Below are 23,544 nucleotides of genomic sequence, written 5' to 3' on the forward strand. Positions count from 1 at the left end.
TGTTCGGTTGCGTAAGAGTAAATTTAATAAGGGCATTCTACTTAGCAAATTAAAGAGGGTCTTCTTAGGTATATATGGGGGGGGGGGGCAAGAAGTAATGCTCTGGAGGCAGTGCCTGTGTCTCATCCAATTACTGTCATGTAGTCATCCACTATTCAATCTGCCCCCTCCTGTAGCCTGTCCGCCCAGCTAAATGATTTAAGGTTTCTGTGAGACTATTCTTAGTGAATGTGCATGGAAGAAAATTGGCTGCTGTAGATTCTAAATGTGTGCTAACACAAGCTAACGCTGACTAAATCAGCTCATGTCCTGATATGATTAAATACAATAGCTAGGTATAAAAATACCAGCACAGAGACGTCAAAGATCAGTTTATGAGCCCACACTATTAACGTATAGCATAAACCTACCTACTCTTTTGCAGAAGCAATTCTTTGTTTTTTGTATACCCTCCATGTCTACCAGAACTGAGTATCATCTTAATCCAAAGTTTTATTAATCAAACTCAAACCCAGTGGGTTTCAAAGTGTGGGTTGCAGTTTCCAAAATCCATTTAGGGAAGTTGCACCACTAAAGCCCCTCTTTCAGAGAATCATTAGTATTTATCAATTGGTAATTGGTTCTTTTGAATGGAACGCAGGACTTCTGTCGCCAAAGTGGCCATATTGAGCGTTGCACTGTCCGCTATTTAAAGTAATAAGAGTGCTTGATCTGGTTATATCTAATATCTTTGCAGTTTCCTTATGCAAGAGCAACATGGGAGACGTAATACTTTTATTTATATCTGCATATTCAAATATAATACGTGGATAACAAGTGTCAGACCCAGTGAAGTTTGTGTAACTTTTCTTGTTAGTTATAGACTTGCATGTATAGAAGACATGCTTGAACTTACAGTGGAAACAATGTACAAATGGGTCTCAGTTAAAATATATAATGTACTGTGTGTACTAGTACGAGACTGCGGTGTGTAACGGGTTTAGACGGTGATCTCACCTGTTCAGCTGCTTCTCTCTTGCTGTTGTAGGTGTCCAGGTGCTCCTGTAACTCCAACACGCTGAACTTAAGTGTTTCCAAAAGCCCACACGAGACCAACTACAACACAGAGAAACAGTTCATAGAGTTCATACACTGTTTTTCAATAATGTATAATACATTTTAAGTTGTGAAACTACATATACTTTATTTTTTATTCTATTTGAATACATGATTTGAAATGTTTGTTAGCTTTATAGTTAACTAAACAAATATGAGCTCAACTGAACATCAGTAATCTATATAATCTTCTCGTCTCGAAAGCAAATATTCAGGTATGAAATGTAGACGAATGTTTATGACTGTCTTTGAAAAAAAAATTCAGTTTTACTGTCCTCAACATAAAATCATCCTTTGTGATTTAAAGAACATTCCGTGAAAATATAACCTTGATATCTTATATATTGATTGTTGACACTCCTAATCTCATAATTAGATTGAGACTTTAATTCTGGATTTCACAAATAGTGTCACATATTCAGACCCCAGCACAGTAAACTCACAGTTTCTGCATCCAGTAAAACTGTAGGGCACTGGGAACAAGAGGTCATGACTTCTAGAGAGCTCAGGAACTGGTTTCCCATTCGCTGGAGCCCCTCCCCGAGGAAGCGCACTGAGGCATGCGTAATAGAGTCAAATTTCTTCTGGATGTGCTAAAGAGAGAGAAGAGACTGCACACTGTTAAACTGCCAAATAGATTAAAAGCTGAAGCTTTTCAGCATGGTGACTTGCAGTACACAATTACAGAGACGATTACCCAACAACAATCTGGAGTTAGTGTCTTCCTTATGATGATGATGATGGTTAAAACAGTTAAAATTTAGAAAATTGTTTTTCTTGGTCATCTACTATAATGAGGTCTATAAAGTGCTTATTTACATCATGTGACATCATTTAAAAAAACAACTGCTTTCTAGAAAATGTTAATAAACATCTATATAAAATGCTCTTGTAGTTTAACTAATGGTTGTGAGATCGATTCCCAGGAAATAACCATACTAATAAAATGTATAGCTCAACCTTTATCAGGCCAAGGACCCCTTAATGGATTTAGAGAAGGAGCATGGACCTCCAAGTACATGTATCAAATTAAGACTGGATGAACATACTTTGTTATGATGGCTACGTTACAAAGATTTTAAAATAATCACTTTGTATATACACACAGTAACATTGTTAACATATAACATAACATTGTCATTTCACTGAATAGATTTTATGGAACATTATGCTCTTCATTTAAATTGTGTTTTAATATTTATTATTAGCCTATTTATGCGTTTTTGTCTGATGCCCAAATAATAATAAAAAAATATACACTACCGGTCAAAAGTTTTGAAACACTCTAGTTCTTTATTTATATATTTTCCACATTACAGAATAATAATAAACTCATCCAAACTATGACATAACACAAATGTAACTGTGGGATAGGGGTGGGCGGAATGACCAAAAATCTATTTCACGGAATGAGTCATTTTATTTCACGGAACGGAATATTTCACGGTATACATGTTTTTCAGTTTATATTGTTTTTTGATGATAAAATGTACAGAAATACACCACTCACTATAGCTTTTAACTAAAGTGAAAATGCCCAGAAGATAACAACAGATTAAGTCTTGATAGACAGAATCTTGTTTTTAATTGAGTTATTAATTTTATAGACTATTGAAGCTATAGTATGGCTTCATTGTATTTTGTATTTATGCATACATTACATTAAACATATGCAATATGTAAAATGAACAGGTATCAATATATGCAAAAACCAACAGTCAGGATAAATACCTGTATATGAGAGACGAAGCTCTAGATATTATAAATGTGACAGGTGCTATGATGTGATGATCATAAAGTTTGTTTTAAGGTCTTGACGCCCTTTACTTTCTATTAGACCTTAACATTTGCATCTCTTTCTCGTCTTTCCGATCAAATATGTTTGTATAAGCAAATGGCGCCACAGCAGCGCACGTGTCACTGATATAAACGCGAGTTTTGTCTTAGCTTGCTTAAAGTTCAGAAAACTTTACAATTAGCATTATGTGCGAGAAGAACTCTTTATCTGGCCTCGCAGCTCCTTGCGCTTGCCTAGAGAGACCTCTGCACGCGAGAGACCGGCCGGCTGCTAGCTGCATGAGGAGAGAGAGAGAGAGAGCAGAGCACGCGAGAGAGAGAGAGAGCGCGAGAGCGAGCAAGACAAGAGTCTCGCTGCGTAACCGCGGTGGATTCACTGGCACTTATTATAAAAATTACACAAATAACTCGTTCATTTTTTATAAGTGAACTATTTTACGTGTTTCTCCGTCACACTCAGTCTAACATGCTGGAGGGCAGAGTTAGCCACGCCCACTTATTTGCATTCCGCGGAATAGACGGAATAGAAAAATCTGTTACGTCTGACATTTTATTCCGCGGTAACGGGATATACCGTCATACCGCCCAGCCCTACTGTGGGAATTATGTTGGTGACTAAAAGTAAATAAATCAAAACTCTGTTATATTTTATCATCTGAAGTCCAGTCACCCTTTGCCTAGCCCTAGGCCGTGTTTTTTTTCTCAAGAAGCTTCTTGAAGTTTCACCTTAGACTGAATATTGAAGAAAAAGCAGCCAATAGGAGCCCAGATGTTGATGATTTTTATATATATATATATATATATATATATATATATATATATATATATATAAATAATTAGGTATCGGCGGAAATATTGCTATGGCAATATTACGGCTGATATTTTGTTTTTATTTTTTATTTTCCGGCCAATAAATCTTATAAATCATCCAGTACATTTTTCTGTTACTTAAAAATGTGTTGTTTTTAATGAAAAGACAGTCAGATGTAAAGCCAAAATCTGACAAAACAATCATTATTCACTTTTTAACATGAAGTACTTTAAAAAGGTATATTTATAAATATTACGCATAACAAATGTTTATTTAGTTTGTCTGTAATTACATATGTGTTATATCATCATATAGGCCAGTCTGCTTTCTTAATATCGGCATCGGCCATAAAAAAACATTGGTGGACCACTTCATGTAATTGTACTATTTCTCATTTCCACTCACCTGAAAGAGACGCGAAAACACATGGAACGTGTACACAGCACTAGACCCATCCGAATCTGACAACATCTGGTTGACATGGCAACGCCAAGCATCCTCCTCGTCATCATAGGCTACGGGCTGAAAAGCTGCTAAAATCGCTGAGAGAAAGGGCGAAGGGGGTGGAGAGGCCTGGAGCTGAGGAAAACCATCCGCGTCGGCCTCATCTTGACTGTAAACAAACAAAAAGAGCACAGTTCAGCCACATGCAGAGAGACGAGGACCAGCGCACGGCACTACATCATTCAGGAAGGACAAAGGTAAACAGAAACATGCTGTTCTCTCCCTCTCCCTCACTGCAGATCCCCGCGTCTTACAGTATAGCTACAGTACGAATCCACTGCATAGACACAGTTAATCAAATTAGAAAGCAAAAACACAAGGGTAAATAGACACTTACAGGCCTGTAGGGCCGAAAAGCTTGACAAAGCACACAGAGTAGAAGAATCTGAGACTGGGGCTGCTGAAGGACGTGGAGGACATGGCCTTCATCTTCATCCTTTATTCCTCTCCTCAATATTATCCTGCTCTGACGCTTTGTTCCCGTTCCCTGTCTCAGCTCTTCGCTTCACGTGCTAGCCTAAATTCTCCCGCTGAGTGTATGACGTGCTGTGTTTTTCTCTCTCATGCCCTCCCCCACTTGCTGCAAAGCTCGGCAATACGCAAACGCTTCCCACTCTCGCTTGCAGGCTCTCAGACTTTTTAATGGATCTTTGCCGCAGAACGGTTCCAGGGAAAGGAAAGGCCCTCGCTGTGCATGTGAAAAAATCGAATTACAGCTTGAATCATTAAATTTTTTATTAATCCGGTGCAGGACAAACTAAGAGAATGATCTGCAACACTGCAGATGTGGATGCTGCCCAACTCATTAATGTTACATAATTTATGACAATGATCTTGTCTCAGGTCAAAGCAGCACTGTTGCCAAATATGATATCAGCGTTCTAATCCACCTCAACCTTTTTCATAGCAGCAATATGTCCTGCCAGGCATCTGACAGAAATCACTGAAACAACTCTTCCAAGAAACAGGATAGATACTTTGCAACCAGCACATGAATAAGTCCACGTAGATAAGGCAATCCCACAATGCATTGGAACAAGCACAGTAAAAACTTTCATCCAAAAAAATTTCATTATTAATAAGCTTATATTTCAATCAACACTGAAAATTATCACATACAGGTGCTGGTCATATAATATCATCAAAAGTTGATGTATTTCACAAATTCCATTCAAAAAGTGAGACTTGTATATTATGATTATAACTGACAACTAAGGAAAATCCCAAATTCAGTATCTCCGAAAATTAGAATATTGTGAAAAGGTGCAAGCCACCTGGTGCCACACTCTTATCAGCTTATTAACTCAAAACACAATCATGGGGTAGTCTGCGGTCCATTGACACCTTGCACAAGGAGGGCAAGACACAAAAGGTCACTGCAAAAGAGGCTGGCTGTTCACAGAGCTCTGTGTCCAAGCACATTAATAGAGAGGCAAAGGGAAGGAAAAGATGTGGTAGAAAAAAAAAAGTGTACAAATAATAGGGATAACCACACCCTGGAGACGATTGTGAAACAAAACCCAGTGTTGCCCATATATTGATTTATCTGTGACTGGCCGCCACAAATTTTAAAGGTGCAATTTGTAAGATATTTGCAGTAAAATCTCCAAAAACCACTAGGACAGTGTTATATATTTTGTCCAGCTGATTACTATCAATATCTGTAATGTTTTCAACTACTTGTAAATCATGAGAAAATTTCCATTCAAAACATTGACACGGGGCAGTGCAGTCTCCTGTCAATGACGTTAATATCCATGTGACCCTTTGTCACCGCCTTTACTGACGTAAACCACATGACAACAGTGGTCGAGCTCGAAAAAATAAAATGGCGGCCAAGGAAGCGGCTGGAGCACAAATTTAGTGAAAATAAACGTATATTTTCACTTTTTAAGCATTTTAATTGCATTTCTAGCGAGAAATTAGTATTGTAGTTTTCAAATATGTGATTAGTTATCACAAAGGCGCTCTCTGTTTATATTTCAAACACGCTGCCTTTGAAGTGCGTCGGAAAGCCTTTCTCTGAGCGGCCTTCAGGCCTCCGATGCCGAAGTCATTTCCTCAAGAGGCAGCGAGGCAACAAGTCCTCACTGCCTTGAGTTTTCGGACGCAGCGAGCCAGTGTTGTGGAAAAAAGCGGAACTATGCGATAGCGCCTGTCGGGCTACGCGCTTGCTTATGAACTTATGGATATCTCTGTACCATCTGCCGCTGGTTGTGTCAGCTCCTGTAAGCGTACGGGCCAACCAAACGACCCAAGAAGAGTTTGGAACAAAACGAGGAAGGATCAATTTGTTGTTGCATTATCTGGATGGAGAGAGCTTCACGACAACATTTAACTAGACCGAGATTCTGATCCTGCTTGTGTTTTACGCGATGGGTGAGTTGTTTTGATTCGTAACCCTTCAAAAAACGTATGCTATTATATTGATCACAACATTAGTGTGTAGATTGTAATCAGCGCGTCTTCCCGCGGACGATATGCACATCAAAGGTATTGTACAGCAATATAAATGGTCATTTTAAGACACTTCACAATAAGATTTGTACTGTCAATACATTATGTCAAAAATCATTGTAGATTTTAAGTTGAAAACTTAATTCTGTGCTGTGTTTACCATCGAATTTGGACTAATACTGTAATATCAATATGACTAACAATTTCGTTTTGAACATCACATATAAACTTACATAATGAAATAAACGATGTCATCAAACGCAACATTTATAAGACTTGATTACCTTATCCATCAACGTGATTTCTCGTTCTTGTCTGATTGATGGCCATCAGCGGTTGAGTTAAAGACTACAAATCCCATAATTCCACGCTGCTTTAGAGCGTCAGTAAACAACATCATTGTTTTTGTTTGATCTGGCGCCATCTAGCGGCCGGATAAATACAAATTATATCTTTAATTTGACTATTTAAAACGTTTAATTCATTGCAGTGAGTGCTCAACGCGCCTCCATCCTCCCTCTCTCGTTGTGTGCAACGCCTCAACAGCGCGCACCCCCTCCCCTCTCTTTGCAGCGCGCCTCTCTCACATAACAGTGAAAAGTATTTTAACTCTGTGTTCCTCCGTGTACTTTCTCTTTTTCGCGTAAACGGCAACAGTCACGGATGTTACTGACAGAGAAGACGGCTGATTGTGTTCATCATGACTTAAATAAAGGTTAGCAGTAGTGTCCGAGCTCTCTCCCTACCCATGATGCGGCATGCCCGTGCACGTGTTCTGTAATAACAGCAACCGTGTATTCTCTCATATTTCTGAATTTGCAACAATTTTTTTGCGCTATACGCGATTTACAATAAAACTACCATACGTATTTAAAATAAAAAGCGCTCATAACACAACAACACTGATGAGAAGAGCAACATCAGTACAGCCTCAATGTAAATGTATGATGATTTTTTCAGACTATGTCGCATTTTTAGAAGCAGTTAAAGAAAGAGCTGATTGGGTTAAACAAAGAGTTACTGGTTCGTGGGTCATTGCTGGGTCTTGTTTAGTCACTATTTTATAGACAACAGAATAAAAAATTGGTAAAAATAGCATTCAATAGCATTGGTTAAAATGCAATATAATGTGACAGATCAATGAGTAAAACACGACGCAAAGACGTGACATATATATGCTAATCAGCGTGTTACGTCGTCACCCCCACATTCTCTCAAAATCCTGTGGCAAACACTGCAAAACCCATTCAATAATGTGGGGGAGATTCCCAAAGAGTGGACTACAGCTGGAGTCAGTGCTTCAAGAACCACTACGCACAGACATACAGTATGCAAGACATGGGTTTCAGCTGTTGCACTCCTTGTATCAAGCCACTCTTGAACAACAGGCAGCGTCAGATGCAACTCGCTTCTGGACTGCTGCTGAGTGGTCCAAAGTTATGTTCTCTGATAAAATGAAATTTTTAATTTCCTTTGGAAATCAGGGTCCCAGAGTCTGAAGGAAGATACAGGAGGCACACAATTCACGTTTGCTTGAGGTCCAGTGTATAGTTACCACAGTCAGTGATGGTTTGGGGTGCCATGTCATCTGCTAGTGTTGGTCCACTGTGTTTTCTGAGGTCCAAGGTCAACACAGCTGTATACTGTACCAGGAAGTTTTCGAGCACTTCATGCTTCCTGCTGCTGACCAACTTTATTGAGATGCAGATTTCATTTTCCAACAAGATTTGGCCCCTGCACACAGTACCCTGGTTTAAGGACCATGTTATCCCTTTTCTGAAAAATCTATGGGGTATTGTGAAGAGGAAGATGCAATATGCCAGACCCAACAATGCAGAAGGGCTGAAGGCCACTATCAGACCAACCTGGGCACTCATAACACCTTAGGAGTGCCACAGACTGATCGACTCCATGCCATGTTGTTTTTATGCAGTAATTCAGACAAAAGGAGCCCCAACTATTTAGTATTGAGTGCTGTACATGCTCATACTTTTCATGTTCATACTTTTCGGTTGGCCAATAATTCTAAAAATCCTTTCTTTGTAATGGTCTTAAGTAATATGAATTTGGGATTTCCCTTAGTTGCCAGTTATAATCATCAAAATTAAATGAAATAAACATTTGAAATATATCAGTCTGTGTGTAATGAATGATTTTATTATACAAATTTCACTTTTTGAATGGTGAGATAAATCAACTTTTTGATGATATTCTATATGACCAGCACCTGTATAAGTGACTTGCTGCCTGTAAAGCGTGTTACAAATCCATTTGTTTTGGTTTCCTAAAGACAAGGGGGGATTTGGCATCCAGGCAAGAATTCAAGGACCTGTAGCAAACATTATATACATCAATTTTACACAGTATTGTTTGCTTAGTGTAATAGTTGATATGTGTTAGATATGATATATGAATGAAGGCAAATGTACTTGTCATTTATTCCCCTTGTTATCAGAAATTCTGTTGTTTAGTGATTATATGTGGAAGTCTACAGGACGTCGCATTTAGTACACAAAACCGGTTGTTTATGTTGTTGCAGCTAAAACCGTCTATAGGTAGTTGTTTATGCAGTGGAAAGTAAGGTTCAACTAAATTATAATAGGTTGAGTACAGGTACTGTACCATTGGTTACCCCAATCAAATGACCAAATAATAATAATAAATGCGAAACCAAAATCTCAGACCAACCTGGACATGTCGGAAAAATCAGCTTCCTCTTCCTCACATCTCTCATCAAGCTCCTTCAAAGCCAGTGTCACATCCTCCTCACATATTGAATCAGGGGCAGAGTCCAGAGCAGACAGGGCAAGAACCGTCTCCTCTTCGCACATTGACCCCAGTGCAGAGTCTATGACAGTGGTCGGCATCGCCGGTTCTTCCTCAAAGAGGGATCCAGGCGGGCTGTCCACAGCTGGTGGAGGAGGGGGGGCAGGATCCAGGTCGTCTGTGGGGTCCTGGGAGTCAGGCAAGTCACACATCTCAGGAGGGTCTGAAGGAAGAGGAGGGGCACTCCCAAACCCTGTATCCTCACTAACACTGCTGCTTAATTCATCTGCTGCAGCTACGCTGGCATCCTGCAGATGTTAACATAGAGGGCAGTCAGAAGACAAAAATAAATACATGACAAGTAAATATGGTCATTGCGAAGATAAACACAATGTGCTGCAAACCATTTTTTGGTGAGGGAGGAAAACTACAGTATTACAGCAATACAATAAATATAATAAATAGCATACCGTGAGAATGAAAAGACAAAATGTCTTATTGTATTTTGTGTATTATACAGTAACAGGCTTATAGTGTAGTAAATTCATTTACTACAGAGACTTGCATAATCCCTATAAAATAACAGGGGTTTATTTGCACCCACATTTAGGCCAGGTGGGCGGTAAGCACATTACATCACCAAGGGTGATGCCTAAAAATCACTACTCCCACAATGACCCTGCTACAGTGTACAAGCTCAGTGTTTTTATTAAAGGAAGAAAAATCAATATGGGTCAAGGCTAATGCTTCAACACTCAACCCTTCACCTGAAGATGAATAAGCCTGTGACATCAGTGGAACTATATTAAATAGACCACTACATCTCCATTCATAAATCACATGAGAGCACTAAGCCAAACAGAGACTGACAATAAAATAAATCATTTTACCCTTTGTCCCGTAACACTATAGAAAGCTCGAGAAGAGAAAATCAAGTGCGCCCAATTAGATGTGTCGTTTTATTTTTTTCTTAGTTGTCTCCCAAAGAAGGTTTGAATAAAACACGAGTTTAAAACTGAACAATGTGTTCCCAGAAATAATGCATTGCTGCTCCTTGGTTGCTGGACAGATCATTCAGCATTCATCTCAAAGTCCTTTAGGGTTTATTTGGGCTCCATAATCAACTAGTACATCCTAAATGGCTTGATTTTAGAAGACCTCGTATTTTGGCTTTGTATGGTCGTATGGTCCCGACCGTATGTCTAATGCATTAACAAAAGAAGGAAAAGTGGCATGGAGCCAAAGTAGAGGCGGAATTACAGAAAGCTTTTAGGCTTTGGCTGAGGTGGTCGAGCAGATGAGTAAGACTATCGATGGATGGTTTTATCTGGACTCATTACGCTAAGAGCCGGAGAATGACGGAGCAGATGCCCTTGAGCTGCTATTGAGATATGACTAGACTGGACTAAACTGGTCTTTAAAAGTTATTCATTCATTACATCATCATGCTATGAATGGCAACTAGGGAGCATCCTTTTACATACAATGAAAATCATTCAAGTAAAACTTTGTGAGGGTTGACCTGTGGAAACTTCATGAAATGGGCGATACATTTCATGGGTCTCATGTTTGTCATTTACACATCAATCATATGAACTAGAATCAAACAAAATATGCAGATATCACCAGTTAGTTACAGGGTTAGTAGCATGTCAGAGCTGTTAGTTATCACACATGTGGGCTCTAAGCAAAGGCACAGCACACCCCAAAATTGAAGAAATTGTCCTCAATAAAAATAAATAAAAGTGTTACACTGCTTTAACAAAGTAGAATAATTTGATGTGAAAAAATAATACTATTATGATATGTAACTATCACTATAATAACAGGCCAAATCTCTTTCAAGAATAGAAATGAAGGTGTACTGTAACTCAATCATTTTATAACAGGATGTAAAAAAAAAGTCGTCCATGGCATTTTGGCACACAAAATACAAGTATATGGACACAGCAAATTGTTTTTTAACAAAAGGTTTTTCTATATTATTGCATTTTGATTAAATGTTCGAAATTTAAGCCTTGTATCTGATAATGTTACGAGTTTATATTACAGTGGAACTAAAACACTGTCGTTGAATGTAGTACATGAGTCATTTGGGCTAGGTTTATAGTGCTTTATCATTTTGATGCTTGGTTATCTGTGGTCACTGCATGCTTTTGCTGTACAGTAGCAGGGAGCCACATTAAATTAAGCTAAAAAACCCTACAAATCAAGAAATTTCTTAGTGTTAGTTTTTTTGTAAAAAAAACAATATACATCTGTCTAGTTTATATGCCAAGCTGTAAAATATTGTATTTGGTAAATTTTTTAAGTAAGGGGTCCTCCAAATATTGTTGTGGACAATAGGGGGGCCTTAAATTGACATAGGTACACGGAAAAAAGAATAGGAGCTTTTTTCAAAATTTATATTTTTGCTTTTATCAAAAATAAATCCAGAACTGTATAATGAACATTTTCCTTTTACAGGCTTTTTTTAAAGAACAATATCAATAGACATACAATTATGGTTATTCATACATTACTGCAGGACCTTCAGGTCTCTTTGGTTAAAAACTGGGATTAACCTCATTCCTGGATGAATTTACAGGCAAACCAAATTCTACATTTCTGGATATTGTTGCAGCTTCTTGAAATAAATCAGTTAGCTGGAAACATGTGCCTAATCTGATCATCTGATACCTATTGGTGCTTTTCCACTGACTGCATTGTACCCCACGGTTTGGTTTGGGTCAGGTCGGGTCAGCTCACCTCACCTCACTTTGGCTTGGTTAGCTTTTCCATGGAGTTTAGTAACACTTCGGAGTGGGAGGGATTATAGGCGTGACGTTATATTTGCGCTGCCTACTGCTGTGACATCATACAAGTGAGAGTGTTGTTGTACATTCCCATACATTTATTTATTTATCAGTCCGCCACAAAATTAACCACCACAAATAGATATTTGCACATCGGGTTTATCACTACCTCTGTCTCACATGACAGTTTATGTACAAACACCCATAGCATCAGTCGATGCTTCGCTGAGCCTCATTTAAGTTGCATTTAAGCATATATACGGACGTGCACATCGCGAATGTGCCGCCACAAACTGCAAATCTGGAAAAAAAACTGTTATGGTGTTCCTGATTCTCAGCCTGTGGATGTTTTTCATCGCTAAGTGGAGTTTGGGAACTTACAGCAAAGCACAGATGACAATGGGTTTCCTCAAGACAGCGCAAGCTAGCACTGAGGTAAAGCTAATCTTTTACATTATAGCGATGACGCTGGTAGTGACGATTCTCTCAGACCAATCAGTGATCTACAGTGTTTTCGCATCACGTTTTGGTATTAGCTCGGGTTGCTTGGAGCCCCAACCGAGGTAGTACTAAAAAAAGTATTGGGTACTACGTACTGCACCCAGTGGAAAATCCCCCAAAAGTAAGCTGACCCGACCCAAACTAAACCAAACCGTGGGAACTATGCAATGGAAAAGCGCCATATGGCTACCTAATGAGTAAGTAATAATGTAATGCTGATTAAAAATAAAAATAGTATATTTAAAAAAAAGAGCCTTTAAACCCTGTCAACCCTGTGGTGGGGTAGTTTTGACTAATACTCACGAAAAGCTTGCAGGTCCGCCAATAGCAAGTCTGCAGGTCCATCAAAGCATAAGGAGTGTTAACGTCTGTCCTTTTCAATATTTCTGGGACCAAATTTGAGGTAGTTCTAGCACAGCAGGCCTGAGGTGTATTATTTGCTCCTGATAATAATCTCTCACCCAATCACACAAGCAAGCATGCAAGCAAGCCCCATCCACATAGCAGTCAATCATGTAATGTAATAATGGCAAGGATCCCAAAATAGCAAAACCCAGTGCAAGGAAAAAGAAAAGCAATGATCTGTACATGTGGCAGTATTTTGGCACCGGAAACAATCAGAGGACAAAAGGGGCATGGCAGTGCTCAGTATTCAAAACGCAACACTTTAAGGAAACAACAGCTGCATTTAGTGTGCTTTTAAAAGCCATAGCAGCTGGACACCACTGGACGACAGAGGGAATTTAATAGGCAGGAAAACGGCACCAGATAAACGACAAAAAGCCATGGCTAAAAAGCACCCGTACACCATAATTTATTGAGAGTCCTGATTGATCCCACCTCAGGCAGCTGGCTGCTATTGCTGTCAGAATGGGCGGTCTCAGGGGTGGGGCTATCTGGGCGGGGCAGTTGTAGGGTGGGTGTGGCCTCTTCTGTCAGGACACTACTGGAAGACTCTTGGGACTGCTGTAGGGAGTCCATGTGATTGGATATGGCATCATCCGTAGCAGAATCGCTGTTAAGCTGTGTAAAGAAGAAATTAAATGAGCGTTTTTAAACTATAAAAAGATAAATCTGCTACAAAAGAAACATCTCTCACTAAACTAAAATCATATTTGTTATACCACATGCATACATAACTGATTAAAGAATATTAGTTGCTGATGTCTGTAATTGAATTTTTATTTCTCTTATATCATTACATCATGCGACATGCCAACAGAATAGAGCAAGTCTGGCAAGACCAAAAACATTCAAATTCCTGCAAAGATACATCAGTCTCTATTTAAATAGTGTACAATGGAAGGAAAACCACAAAACTAGAAAAAAGGAAAATGACTTTCACTCAGCAGCATCTAAAGGATTAGTTTTTTAAGATCTGCTCAATAGCTCATGCCTTATAGCAAGCGAAAGGGTTTAAAAAACGTATTAAGAGGTCTGAAATTAAAACATTAGTTTGTGTTGAAACATTTATGCAGTAAAAACAATCTGAAGTAGTTTTAGTAAAGAGCAGGCCCACATGGAATCATGGAAAATAAGTGCAGATCTGAGAATCGCATTTAAACATTGTAACGGTACATTCACACGGGTCGAAATTGTTAATGTTTGACGGAAGGATTGTCTGAAGTGTGGCCAACAGCCAATCACAGTGGCCGCAACACATGCTCCGGTCTTCCATTAACATAATTTGTTGGGTCTGCCTAGGTTATTTGCATAAGGCAATCTGATTGGCTGACGCATGCGTTGCCGCTTGAAAAGTTGAGAAATGTCGCAGATGGATCCACAATTCAGTTCGGCAACGCATGACGTCACCCATTAAAAGTAAATGGGAAGCGTTAAATCTTACGGCAAGTGTGAACGTACCGTGAGGCATAATAAATGAAACAGTGGTACACTCTGGTGGCTGAAAAATATTAGCCGAAGTATTCAGCAAACAACGAGACAGGACATGTGCTTAAATTTGCATAAAAAAAATACAATTTCTGCTTAGATTCTGTGTGGGCCTGGTAAGGAGTTCATGCTATCAATGGTTGAAAAAATTACAGCAAGTTAGTGTAAAAATGTGAGATAAAACTTATCATAAAACTACTTTCTACCAAAATACAGAAATAAAAAGCATAAGTCCCCATCACCTTACTTACCCCAATGAAAAAAATAATGGAAAAGGGGGCAAAGGAGGGCTAAAATAAACAGCTGGCTTGGCGGCAGGGAGAAGTGTCTATAGATATTGGAAGTGTGGGTTATGAGCAGAAAGCAAGCGTCTAACCCCGCCTAGATATGCCGCAGCAGCGTCTAAGCCCAATCTGGCGCACAGACACACCATGCCGGGGCCCCTCTAGGGAGGGGCCCGGAGGAGAGGGGACTTACGAGATTGGAGCGGGTGAGAATCTGGCTAGCGCTCAGTACCTCCTCCTCTGATGATTCATCCGTGTCCTCTGGCTGGATGAGACTGGGCGTGCTGCCAGTGTACTGGCAGTCCTGCAGCGATGGGGTGTCACCTTTATCGATGCTGTCCAGAGAACGACGCCGCACGCCCCAGTTGAAGTTGTCCATGCTCTCCCCCTGCAGGTGAAACAGAAGAAATCCAATAAGAGAAGAGGAAAACAAAGGGCCGGTGAACTATAAAAGCTTTGCAAACTGAACTATACAGGAGGTAAAAACTAATGACATGACTACACAACACAAGACAACAGGCACAACCACAGAGCACAGTGAGGTGATGGAGAACAATACAACTACAACAACTAAAAAAAATGTATTGCTGTAAATTAAACATTAAGCATTTCTATGATAAGATGTAATTATAATAGGGCACATCTGACTCCCGTTTAATTAAAATGTTTAGATGAACTGGTGAAAATTTTAAACACCATGATGTAACTTGAGTTTGACAGCCCTGACTGACCCCAAGCTCTGCATGAAAAACTTACCTGGAGCTCCTGGATGCAAAACAGGAAAAAAGACAATACAGAGTGTTAGGGAGAGTTAAGACACTGAGAAAATATGGAGGTGCCCAGACACACACACACACACACACGCAAAACGTAAGGTCAAATACAGTATACAAACACACATACACAAAAACTCCCTCGCTTGTTAAGAACAATGTAAAAACACAATTGGCTTTCTAAGGATTTTTACTAAGAAGAGTTTTGGCACATTTGTAACCACATTAATAAAAAGTAAAAAATAACCAAAGCATAATATGGCCAGAGCATCAGTGTGGGCCTACAGCTCACCTCTACATCCTCCAACTCCACATCCAGGAAGTCAAAGTCCTTGAAGACACCAAACTGCTGTTCACTTCCTGCATCTTCTGCTTGTGCTTCCTCCTCTCGTGTCACTTCCTCTACAGTGGGGATCAGACTGGTCTGCTGGTCGCCTGCATCCAAATCCTCATTTGAAGAGAAAACCACCTGAAAAAAAGTTTATTTAGCCATCGCCACGGTTACACAACCAAATCATTGTATGATTACGCAACCTAAAATGTTATGATTAAGTAGGAAAAAACATACAGAGGGATTTTTAGGTAAGCCGGACTCAGGGCCGCACAGAGACAGGACATTCATTAGTTTCTCACGGGTTCTCCTCTAGAAAAAAAAATATACAAGGACATATTTAAGGCACCACAAAAAACTCCAAGAGTGCTCTAGTATTATTTGGTATACAATAAAGGCAAACCGTGAACAAACTTTGGTAATACCTGTGAGAGCTGAGGTCTTTTCCAGCTGACTGGCACTAGACCGTTGGAGTTGGACCCTGAGGAAGTAGAAGAGGTGCTTCTTGTCACAGCAATAACCTGCGCTTTTCCGTTACGCCCAGCTGCAGTCCGCTGGTCTCCATATTTGTGACCTATGATAGGTGTCTGTGGGTAAGAAATAGTCATAAAAGTCATCCACATTCAAGAAGCAGCAAGCCCAAATGTGAATATGATTTTTAGTTGTGGCAAAAGACAAAGAACCTCTGAGATGTCAAAGTGGAAGTCCAGCGTTTTCCCTGGCAGTTCCTTGGATGAATTGTTAAAAATGCGTGTGAAAGCGATCTCCGGCGATCCGGTCGACTCTGTGCTGTAAGAGCGCTGCACTTCATCGGGAACCACCAGACTGGCTGAACGAGACACTACCAATTTAAGAATGTTCTGGGCCTCTTTCCAGTACAGACTCTGTGTAAACACACGTGCACACAACAAACAACAAAATACTTGAGTCGGATTTGACCTCTTTTCTCCATGTTACCTCGAGGGGCTTATATGATAAAAAGCTTCAGTAAAGACCACCGTGTAAGAAAGCAAGGATGCAGGTCACGGTTTCTCAAAAGCGCCTCACAAAGCAATCGGCCCGCAGGTCTTTTCATACAAACAAATAAACACTTCAGTAAAGCCCATTCTCCATCACTGCACGCACAGCCACAGGCACACATTCATTTGAAAAGAGACACACTTATCTGGAGCGACACATTGATCTGTGCCATACACTTAAATAATGCCACTGTTGTGGTACAAAAATATATATTTAATACATTTAATGCAAGATACACTGGACGAAATTTAGTAGCACTTTATTTAAAGCCCTTTTGTACAATAACTGGAATAACTAGGCATCACTAACCCCAACTAATATTAAAGAGACACTTCACTTTTTTAAAAAATAGGCTCATTTTCCAGCTCCCCAAGAGTTGGGAATCCATTCAGCTGATCTCTGGGTCTGGCGCTAGCACTTTTAGCATAGCTTAGCACAATTCATTGAATCTGATTAGACCATTAGCATCACGCTCCAAAATAACCAAAGAGTTTCAATAATTTTCCTATTTAAAACTTGACTCTTCTGTAGTTACATTATGTACTAAGACAGACGGAAAAATAAAAGTTGCGATTTTCTAAGCCGATATGGCTATGAACTATTTTATCCGGCGTAATAAATAAGGACTTCGCTGCCGTACCATGGCTGCAGCAGGCGCAATGATATAACGCAGTGCCCGAAAATAATTCCCTTGGTTACTTTTAATAGCAGGGGACTATTTTCAGGCACTGCGTAATATCATTGCACCTGCTGCAGCCATGGTACGGCAGCGAAGTCCTTATTTATTACGCCGGATAAAATAGTTCCTAGCCATATCGGCCTAGAAAATCCCAATTTAAAATTTTCCATCGGTCTTTGTACACGATGTAACTACGGAAGAGTCATGTTTTAAATAGGAAAAATATGGAAACTCTTTGGGTTTTTTTTTTTGCGCGATGCTAATGGTCTAATCTGATTCAATGGATTATGCTAAACTATGCTAAAAGTGCTAGCGCCAGACCCGGAGATCTTGAAATGTTGTTATTCACATACCTGTACATATTTGCCTATGATCTTCATGATTTCAAGGTTGAACTGTTTGACCGGCGCTGCAGACAGGTCAATGTGACTCAGTAGACTGTAGATGATTTGCAGTAAATACTGCTGCATGCTGTTAAGACCTTTGTCAAGTAACTACAAAACAAAGAGATCAAGACATTATAGACATTATAGATTATGATATTAAGGAAAACTTAGGAATTACTAAAAGGCATCAACTGTAGCTTACCTCTGCGAGATAAATGACCAGATTAAAAGTAATTTCAGGGAAAGAATCATGCAAGTATCGACACACGACGTTGATCCAGTTGTTGCTGTCTCGTGAGTAGCTGTGCGTGGAGTACAGGCTCATCATGTGCGCGAGGTTGGCCAGCGTCGCTGACTTTTCCTCAGCGCACACTTTGGCGATACGGTCTGCGGTCTCCTTACAGAACACTGTGGGGTTGTCAAAGTGGTGGACCAGATGTGGCAGCAGGCACAGGATATTCAGAGGAAAACCTGACAGGAAACGGTAAGAATAATCTCTTTTAAAACAAATAACTTATAACAACTGTTATGGACTTACAGAATAACACCATGTAGTTAATAAATTATTTTTGTTTGTTTAAAGCAGAATTTAGCTCCAAATAGGGATGCTAAACAATTAATCGCGATTAATCGTTAGCAGAATAAAAGTTTTTGTTTACATCACATATGTGTGTAAACTGTGTATAATAAATATGTATATATATATATGTATATATATATATGTATATATATATATATATATATATATATATATGTATATATATATATGTATATATATATATATATATATATATATATATATATATATATATATATATATATATATATATATATATATATATATATGTATATGTGTGTGTGTGTGTGTGTGTGTGTGTGTGTGTGTGTATATATATATATATATATATATATATATATATATATATATATATATATATATATATATATATATATATATATAAATATATAAATATGAACACATTCATGTATAATTTTAAGAAAAAAAATGTATATATTAAGTATTTATATTTATATATAATATAAATTATACATAAATATACAAATGTATATGTAAACATTTCTAAAACATATACATGCATGTGTGTACATTTATTTATACAAATTTATTATACACAGTTCACACACATATATGATGTAAACAAAAACTTTTATTCTGCTAACGATTAATCGCGATTAATTGTTTAGCATCCCTAGCTCCAACCCTAATAAAACACACCGGAAGCAGCTAAAGTCTTTATTAGAAACTTTCAGAAAGATGTGTTGAGGGAAGTTGGAGCTAATCTCTGCAGGACACCGGCCCTTCAGGACTGAGTTTGGATAAGGATATCAACCCTAAAGCATAGCTTACCTGCTAGCTGTGAGGGGTCTATGAGTGTGTGTCGAGACACAGTAATGAGTTTACTGAGAAGGTGAATGGTGAGCTCCTGTGTTGACGCTGAAGTGAAGCCCTTCAGGAACAGCGTGAGCAGGCCGGGAAAGTTGTACCACTTTAGTTTAGCCTGTACTCTCTCCAGCTTCTCCCTGCTGTCTTCTTTCTCCAGGGGCATCTGGGCCAGCAGCCGGTTCAGCAGCCTGAGGGCCAGTAGGTACTCAAACTCGTAATCCGACTCCAGAAGCGACGTCGCAATCCAAAACACCGTCGCCAGCAGGTTGGTGGGGTCAGTTGGTGGCACCATCTCCCCAGACCCGACCCCAGCTCCACCACCTCCTCCATCACATCGCACCTCACCCTCCCGTAACGATGATAAGCTCCTTGTGCGGGCTAGGTTGCCGTGGCTGCCGCCCAATCGATCGGCCACGTCGAGTGTGTTGCTACGACGACGGTCTCCGAGGCGTTCACCTATTAGACTGGCACGGAGAGAGTTGCTGCGAGTGTGGCTGTAGTGGGCGTGCAAGTAACTTCCGCTGCTCAGATTCAGCTGACCGGTGCTCTTTCTGTTATTGGCGAACTTCGTGCCATGCAGAGGATCATGGGATGTCCTACAGAAGAAATACAACACACATTTTAAGGAAAATAATCTATAATGCCATTACCTATGCTACTTAAGAAATGTACAAAATGTTGTGTGTAAAAGTTTATGTCTTACTGTGAAAGTGCAGTAAGTAGGTCGTAGTTCTTCATGGTTTCAGCCAGTGTGTCGATACCTGCTTCTAAAGTCAACAGCAACTCTATAACAAAACCCTGAGAAGGAGAGATAGAAAGTTTGTTTTCGATTTGACTGATCAAGATAACTAACACTACTACTGTCCTATTATTACTTCTGGAGTACCTGAGCGTCTTCCCCTGGATCGCCCACAGTCTCGACCAGACGAGACAGCACATCTGACAGCGTGGAGGCTGTGAGAGGCTGTTTCAGTGCTCTGAAGATCTGGAAAGAACGACCGGCGTAGTGTCGTGACGAGCAGGACAAGGCAGTCTGCAGAGCAACTTCACTCAACTCCTGTTCCAGATGATAACCTGATCAAACATACAAAAAAAAAGAGATTGCATATCAAGTTTGCATAATAGGACCAAGCATTACACATGGATTGGCTTACACAACTGGGTGATTCTCGTCAAATTAGACCTGAGAGGTGTCATGAAACATTTTAATAATAAAAGTATATGCTATCAAAATAAGAAGCATACAGTTACAAACATCTCTTCTTCATGTACTATTTTGCACATGATTTCAAATGACATCATACCAACCAATTGTGTTGTTTTTTCCAAATTTAAGGAGAAATGTTCATTACCGCAACGTATCCATGACTGGATTTGGGTTCTTTGATATGGAAATATTTATAATAAAAAAATCTACAAATAAAAAGCTTCAGTGCATGTTATACTATAAACATTTACATTAAAGAAACATGTGGTATTTGGTGATCATTGGTAAATGTAGAGACAATAATAAGGAATATAAATGTGTCCAAGACCAATTTTCTCCTCCTCAACAATTGGAAGGGACATAATTGACTGTGAGACTCAAGATGGCTACCAGGTAAGCAGTTCTTATTTTTTCTCTCCAGATAAAAGTTGAAATTTTGTTTGTCATAGTACCTAGACAACTTTTTAGTTCTCTTTAGCAAAACATGAGTTTGTAAATGCATATATTTAATGTAATATCATGTTGCGGTAATGACAATTATTGATAGTGATAATCTAAAAAATGTGAATAATTCTATAGTAAAACATTTTTTAAATCCTCTAAACATAATGATTATAGTAAGTTCATAAGAAGAAATCTTATAAGTGCAAAAAATTGGCTTCAAGGGCTTTTTAAAAATTGTGGTACTGTACACCTTCTAAACCTGGATTTTGTGAGAATCACCCAACTAAGAAAGAAGTTTTTCTTACCGGACGGCGTCTGCTTAAAGACATTGACAACATGGCGAAGGAAAACACTAAGTTGATCAGCGCTCTTTATACTGGGGTTTTTAGGAGAGACATCTTCATGATTCCACAGCGGACCTCGTTTCCTACAGATCAACCAATTAGTATAAAGAGTTAGATACAGGAAGTGACACAACAGGAAATACAGAACAAAGGCAACGCAAAGGCTCATTATCTATTGAAACAACCATGTATGAACACACTCTGAATCACACAGAGACTGAGTGCACACACACGCACGCACACACACACATGCAAGGCAACAATACCCTCTTCTGTTAGACATGGCTGCAGGCAAAGGAAAAAATACACAAAACTTAACACAAAAATAAATATAGGTTTAATTTGCTTCCAGGAAAAGAATGTTTAGTAACAAAAACCACAGATGCCCATTGTTACTAAAAGAGTAAACTTTGAGAATGATGAACACTGCTTGGAAACTCCGAATATTTCCACAGCTACTATCTATACTATGCTTCTAGCCTGTAGTCACCCTCACCTTGAGCTGATAAACTCGATGAGGTTTTTGACCTTCTCGTCCTGCTCTGCTGACAGGTCCACCTCATTTAGGAGAGTGGGGGGGAGATGAGGTAGGACTGAGGCGCCCAGACTGATACTGGAGGATGTGGAGCTGGAGCTCAGGCCGGAATCTGTCATTGGAGACGGCTGGTATTCAGGCATCAGCTCTGTTGCACCTGGGAGAGAGAAAAAGAAAGCCATACTTCTATTATTCTAACTCTAGGGGTTGGTAAATTAATATATAGGTAAATAGATAAATGAATCGCTTTAGGAATCTTAAATGAACTAGCATATAAAAAACTCTTTTAATTCACACATTAAAAGCAACTCCATTAAAGTAGTGCTTTTGCGACTAATTCCTCACCTTTAACAATAAATCTCAAATACTACTTTCGTGCAATAAAAGGTTATTTAGCCTGGCCATTTGCTGTTCTTGCATACTTGCATGAATCTTTTTAAGATGGCAAGTTAAAAATGAATTAACTCGTAAAGTGCATACTTGGCCCCCTGACAGAAAAGACCTTAAGTGTTTTAGCAGATGCTCTTGATTTTACCTGTGAGGTTGAACTCCTGATGAACAGGTTTGACTGTAAGCACCCTGGGCTCATTAAGTTCACGGTTCCGCAGCAGCACAGATGCTAGTGATTGGACGCTGCTGTTTGTTCCCTGGACGACCAGCAGGTGGAGCAACAAACGCTTGCAGTGCTCATAGACTTCTGGGTGATGATGGTCAAAACCTAGACAAACAAACACAGCATTGGAAAACAATAAGGCACATATAATGCTAATAATAGCTTCACTGTATGTGTACAGGTGTTTGTGTTACCTATGAAGATAGAGTGCAGGAGCAGGTGGAGGTATGAGCTCCATTCCACTTTGACCCCATGGTCTACAATGAGGTCGGTAAGCAAGATCACGGCAATGTTACACCTGGAAAAATGTTTAAAACGGGTTGGGCATCAAAATGACAGCACTGACATTAAAGGGACATTCCACTTTTTTTGAAAATATGCTCATTTTCCAGCTCCTCTAGTTTAAACATTTGATTTTTACGATTTTGGAATCCATTCAGTTAATCTCTGGGTCTGGCGGTACCACTTTTTGCATAGCTTAGCATGATCCATTTAATCTGATTAGACCAGATGAGTTTATATATTTTTCCTATTTAAAACTTTCCAATTTAAAACTACGCACTGCCAGAAAATAGTCCCCTGCTATTAAAAGTTAATCAAAGCGACTATTTTCGGGTAGTGTGTAATATCATTGCGCCTCCTGCAGCCATGTTACAGCAACAAAGTCCTTGATTATTACGCCAGAATGAGAGTACAGTTTCTAGTCATATCGGCCTAGAAAATCACAAATATTATTTTTCCGTCGGTCTTAGTACACGATGTAACTACAGAAGAGTCCATTTTTAAATAGGAAAAATATCAAAACTCTATGGTTATTTTTTTGCGCCATGCTAATGGTCTAATCAGATTCAATGGATTATGCTAAGCTATGCTAATAGTGGTACCGCCAGACTCGGAGATAAGCTAA

At 39.3% G+C, this 23,544-nt stretch overlaps 1 protein-coding gene across 8 annotated transcripts in view; it reads right to left on the minus strand.

Annotated features, from left to right (window-relative positions):
* fryl (furry homolog, like) overlaps positions 1–23,544 on the minus strand; it is a 111,250-nt gene that overhangs the window by 8,476 nt on the left and 79,230 nt on the right. For 7 of the 8 annotated variants that reach the window (XM_065257128.2, XM_065257125.2, XM_065257123.2 and 4 more), the window contains 19 exons: positions 22,832–22,935; positions 22,560–22,742; positions 21,986–22,181; positions 21,451–21,572; positions 20,381–20,568; positions 20,198–20,292; positions 19,459–20,090; positions 18,292–18,560; positions 18,057–18,197; positions 16,688–16,888; positions 16,430–16,591; positions 16,242–16,316; positions 15,966–16,142; positions 15,094–15,288; positions 13,567–13,749; positions 9,353–9,738; positions 4,109–4,316; positions 1,539–1,688; positions 997–1,095 (listed from right to left, as the gene is read on the minus strand). In XM_065257128.2, coding sequence (XP_065113200.1) covers positions 997–1,095; positions 1,539–1,688; positions 4,109–4,316; positions 9,353–9,738; positions 13,567–13,749; positions 15,094–15,288; positions 15,966–16,142; positions 16,242–16,316; positions 16,430–16,591; positions 16,688–16,888; positions 18,057–18,197; positions 18,292–18,560; positions 19,459–20,090; positions 20,198–20,292; positions 20,381–20,568; positions 21,451–21,572; positions 21,986–22,181; positions 22,560–22,742; positions 22,832–22,935 — 3,766 coding nt within the window. The remainder of the gene's footprint in view (positions 1–996; positions 1,096–1,538; positions 1,689–4,108; positions 4,317–9,352; positions 9,739–13,566; positions 13,750–15,093; positions 15,289–15,965; positions 16,143–16,241; positions 16,317–16,429; positions 16,592–16,687; positions 16,889–18,056; positions 18,198–18,291; positions 18,561–19,458; positions 20,091–20,197; positions 20,293–20,380; positions 20,569–21,450; positions 21,573–21,985; positions 22,182–22,559; positions 22,743–22,831; positions 22,936–23,544) is intronic. The other variant, XM_065257124.1, reaches the window with a different exon arrangement.

The sequence above is a fragment of the Paramisgurnus dabryanus genome, chromosome 12 (genome assembly GCF_030506205.2).
Source record: "Paramisgurnus dabryanus chromosome 12, PD_genome_1.1, whole genome shotgun sequence".
Classification (NCBI taxonomy): domain Eukaryota; kingdom Metazoa; phylum Chordata; class Actinopteri; order Cypriniformes; family Cobitidae; genus Paramisgurnus; species Paramisgurnus dabryanus.